We start from the raw sequence: 4,910 nt of genomic DNA on the forward strand, positions 1-4,910 counted from the left end.
ATTGATGGTAGATGACAAAAGACTCGAGGTTGGCAGCACACACACGGAAACATTCAGGAACAAAGCTTTACCTCAAAAGATCGACATATTTGTATGGAGAGTGTTAATGAAAAGAATCCCTACAAGAGCAGAACTAGACAAACGCGGGATAGATCTTGACTCGGTTCTATGTCCTCTTTGCAACACCCTCGTGGAAATGGTTGACCACATCCTATTAAAATGCTCGAAATCTGCAAATATTTGGACTTTACTTCTCAATTGGTGAAACCTACAGGCGCACACGATTGATAACATCAATGATGCGTTTGTGTCATCCCAAAATATAACAAACACCTCGTTGGGTAAAACAATATGGCAAGCAACTAAATGGGTGTGTGGTTACACAATTTGAAAAAATAGAAACGCCAAAATCTTTCGTAACAAATAATGGTCACCTAACATGATAATCTCGGACATTCAAATTCAAATCTTCAATTGGATCTCGAAAAGGCTCAAGAAAGCATCTTTAGATTGGCATCAATTGTTGATAAATCCCGGCTCTTATGTTTCTTCCACTTATCATCGTACCGGGGTTGGCTAATATCTACTAATAAGAAGGACTTCAAAATCAATTGCATCATCGATCTCATACTCGAGGCTATTTATACTGTAATTAAGTGTAGAATATAGTTCTTGTTTCGGGCTTCAGACATACGTTTTCGTTGTTGGGCTCAACCCTTATATCTCATGTAACAGTTTGTCTAATAATAATATTTTCTTGCTTTTCAAAAAAAAAAAAAAAAAAAAAACAACTAATCACTCTCAATTTGATAATGTGTTTTTAAATGTCTTATTTAATAAAAAGATAAGAATAATATGGTAAAGTTGTTTTAAATTTTGATATATTTAGGTATAAAGTAAATAAATAAAAATCAAATTAAATGATTACATTTCTGCGTATTTTTTTGCGTATTTTTTGGTTTGTGCAGTGTGCACTACTCCGTATTAAGTATTAACCAAGGGAGTAATAAAAGTACCAGACCGTGAACAATTACGGAGTATTTCATTTTTCTCTCACAAAACCCAATTTCTTATAAAACCCTAAAAAATACTGTAGTGTATACCACCAATTTCTCAGATGTCTACGGCGTCACCTATAAATTCAGACTGCCGGATGTATGAGGCTCGATTCCCGGAGGTTGATACTCCGGTGATGATTCAGGTGAAAGAAATCGGAGATGTAGCTACTCATGTGGCTCTCCTTGAGTACAACAATATCGAAGGTATGATATTGTTATCAGATCTGTCTCGCAGGCGCATTCGAAGCGTTGGTAGCTTAATTAGAGTCGGCCGTATTGAACCTGCTATGGTGCTTCGTGTTAATGCTGAAAAAGGTTATATTGATTTGAGTAAAAAACGGTTATCGGATCAGGATATACGAGTTTGTGAAGAGAGGTACAGTAAGAGCAAGCTTGTTCACTCGATTATGAGACATGTTGCTGAAACAATGAATGCTGATCTCGAGGTAGTTTTTAAGTTTTAGCTTATGAGTTTTATGATTATTTATGATTATGATTAGTTGATTACTATACTTGTTTATGAATAGTTATGCTAATTTACTTACCTCATGATGTTGTTTGGATCATCAAAAGTGATTGATGGAATATACAAGTAGTTTCAATTGGTGATAATCATAGCTGATTTGTTGTTATGAGTTATAATTGATAGGATTGTTGTGTTTAAGGCAGTGTATATAGACTTTATCAGTGATATTCAGTAATATAGTTTGAGTATAGTTCAACAAATAGGAAGGAACAAATAGTTGGAATAATGCCTTCTGATTATATATAGATCGGCGAATGTTAGAAGGCTATATGTATATAGCTTTAAGTCTGTATGAATCGGTGTTGCTTTATTTAATGAATATTTGGTTGATAGTATTTGGAGAATTGAGTTATTTCAGTATGTAGGATAAGTATAAATGTTTTAAGCGTCTATGTAGGATAAGTACAATTGTTTTAACCGTCTACAATTGTGCTTGACATCACAAAATTGCTAAATGGTAGTTTGCTGCTAGTATGCTACTCGTCTAATCATTTATTTGTGATCGTATTAATGATGGAGGTTACGTATACAATATGTTGCATCTAGTATGCTACCAAGTATATATTTGTACCATATATGTTTCCTACAGTTCATGTAAAGAACATTTTGATGGGAAAAGGAGGGAAATCATAAATTTATTAAAGTTATAGTGTTCTCTAATAACTAATAAAGAATTATAGGTCACCTAGTTGGTCTATGTGATATCTAGACTTCAAAGTGGACGATTTACTGCTTCATTTTCTTCTTTATTCTTTGTTGATGTTAGTTTCAGAAAAACACATATGTCATGGACCTCATGGTGCAACTTTAACCTTCTCGATGAGATCCAATCATAAGGACCTTGCACTGTTGACATAATGACACTTTTGTATATGGTATATGGTAGTAATTAACCTTTCTCGTATCATTATAGCTCATATATTCGCAAACAGTATTACACTCATCTCAAATCTCGCAGTGAACATTATTAAAATTTCTAGACTGCCTGTTTCTACAATTTCAGCCCAAGTCCTTTTAATTTAATATATTTGTTATTTTTATAAATGACTGTTTTTTGGCTCTTTTGCTTATGAATTTCTATTTGTTATAATATAAAGATAGTAGTTATAACCCTCTTTAATTCTGCATATATGAAATACAAGTTACATGTGACAGGATTTGTACATCCATGTTGGCTGGCCTCTGTACCGAAAATATGGTCATGCATTTGAGGTGAGATATCCTTATTGACTTGTCAAGCTCTGATCCTTTTTTCCCAACTATGTATGTTAACAGTTTCTCTAGCTGTGTGCAGGCATTCAAAGAAATTGTTAATGATCCTGATTCAGTGCTGAAGTCGTTGACTCGTGAACTAAAAGAAATTGGTCCAGATGGGAAGGAGGTAAATATTAAGTTAAGATGTGGCTTTTGACCATGGTATTCAAATTCAGTACTAGTTACTTTTTGTTTCCAATTTTGTAGGTGACTAAGGTGGTTCCTGCAATTTCTGATGATGTAAAAGAAGCTCTGGTTCGAAACATAAGAAGACGAATGACTCCACAACCGTTGAAAATACATTCTGTTATTGAAATGAAGTGTTTTGAATTTGATGGTGTGCTCCACATTAAGGTTTCACTCTCGTTTTTATAATTGCTATTATAGTTTTTTAAAAAAATTATTAAAAAATGATTGCAATAATCTAAAGAGTTGTGTATGGTGACAGGATGCCATGCGAAAAGCTGAAGCGGTTGGTACCAAAGAGTGCCCAGTGAAGATGAAATTGGTCGCTGCACCATCTTATGTTCTTTACACTCAGACTCTGGATAAGGTATTTTGTATTTCCACCAATCATCATTTTATTAATTACATCATATTGTTCACGTTTGATATTGCAATTTCTTGTCATCCTAGATTGTTGATGGAAGTTTGTGGATTTGTACAGGAACAAGGGGTAAAAGTGCTCAATAAAGCGATTGCTGTTTGTGCTACAACGATTGAGCGCCATAAAGGGAAACTTACTGTAAAAGAGGCACCTAGAGCAGTAAGCATTTATATAATATTTTTCACATGGCAACTTCGATAGTATTTTTCTTAACGATTGTTTGGGTTTGGTTGTTTTAGGTGAGTGAACGAGAGGACAAATTGATTGCAGAACAGATGGCAAGACTTGAGCGTCAAAATGCAGAGGTTAGTGGTGATGAAGATAGTGAAGCAGAAGAAGATACAGGAATGGGTTCTGTTGATTTGGATAATAGCTCAACTTCTTCTGGTATGATGGATTAGAGATTTAGGTGATGTTGGATTTTTATGATCAGGTGAAAACAGATACATGTTTCAAAAACTGCATCTGTTAAATTTTGTTCTTGTTGGTGTATTACTTTTGCCAATCTACTAATCCTTGAATGGGCTTGTATAAACTGAGATTTTGCTTTGTTCGATATGCTAGTTTGTTTCCTTGGGTAACTCTACTTCACTATCACTCCACCATATTCTTTTGATTAAATTCCATCAGTAGTTATGATTTTTCTTGCTCATATATTGATATAGGGTAAATAAAACTCTTGAAAACATGAGTTCGTATAAGAAGCGCCATTTTTTGAAAATGAGATGACGCGTTTAGGTACAGAAAACTAGCAAAAAGGATCCGCATTAACAAAATCATGAACCTGGCCAAACATCGTTACTATTGGTCGATCTCATTGTGTGTGTGCTTGTGAAATCGATATGAATCATTCAGTGGCTTCTGGATGGGGAATAACAGGAAACCGAGGTAGATATTATGATTTTTGAGTGGATTTTAGTGAATGTATGTAGAGTAAGAGGTAGTTACAATCTGTTCAGTTGTGAAGATCGTTATGCTATTACAGTCTCGAGACTATAATATAATAGGAATTATATGTTTTTACACATTTTCAAAACCCTAGATTATTAATTCCTTATTATTGTATTGGATGCATTGCTTCGGTAATTTGTTCTTTATACTTGATATCAAATGCAATATTTTTTTTTCTTGAAAATAAGCGTTGTCACCGGATGCTTAAAGTCTGAAATTGAACTGGATAGCTCGATCGGTAACAGGTCAAAATCATAGTTTCTGTTTCAATAGCTCGATCGGTAACAGGTTAAATTGTTAAATGGTAATCTTTTAGTACTAGTTGGTTGGCTCAGTCCTTGACGCTTTTTGTTGAAACGGTAAAGTTTTTCAAGAAACTATTAGGGAGTCAGTTGCGATATAGGATATCTAATTTTAAGCATAAAATTTTTACTGTGGATGACATTCTAATTGTTTGACCTGCTAGAAATGAATTAAATAATCGACCCTTAATTAAATGGGTTAAAATTGTCAC

The 4,910-nt window shown here is 34.0% G+C and overlaps 1 protein-coding gene across 1 annotated transcript; it reads left to right on the top strand.

The window, feature by feature from the left end:
* Positions 1–1,037: 1,037 nt before the first annotated feature.
* LOC139839731 (eukaryotic translation initiation factor 2 subunit alpha homolog) lies at positions 1,038–4,019 on the top strand. The gene is made up of 7 exons (XM_071829873.1): positions 1,038–1,504; positions 2,740–2,796; positions 2,879–2,965; positions 3,046–3,192; positions 3,287–3,391; positions 3,506–3,604; positions 3,685–4,019. The coding sequence occupies exons 1-7, from the start codon at positions 1,118–1,120 to the stop codon at positions 3,844–3,846; spliced, it is 1,044 nt and encodes a 347-aa protein (XP_071685974.1). The 5' UTR covers positions 1,038–1,117; the 3' UTR covers positions 3,847–4,019.
* The last annotated feature ends 891 nt before the right edge of the window (positions 4,020–4,910 follow it).

This window comes from Rutidosis leptorrhynchoides, chromosome 4 (genome assembly GCF_046630445.1).
Source record: "Rutidosis leptorrhynchoides isolate AG116_Rl617_1_P2 chromosome 4, CSIRO_AGI_Rlap_v1, whole genome shotgun sequence".
NCBI lineage: Eukaryota > Viridiplantae > Streptophyta > Magnoliopsida > Asterales > Asteraceae > Rutidosis > Rutidosis leptorrhynchoides.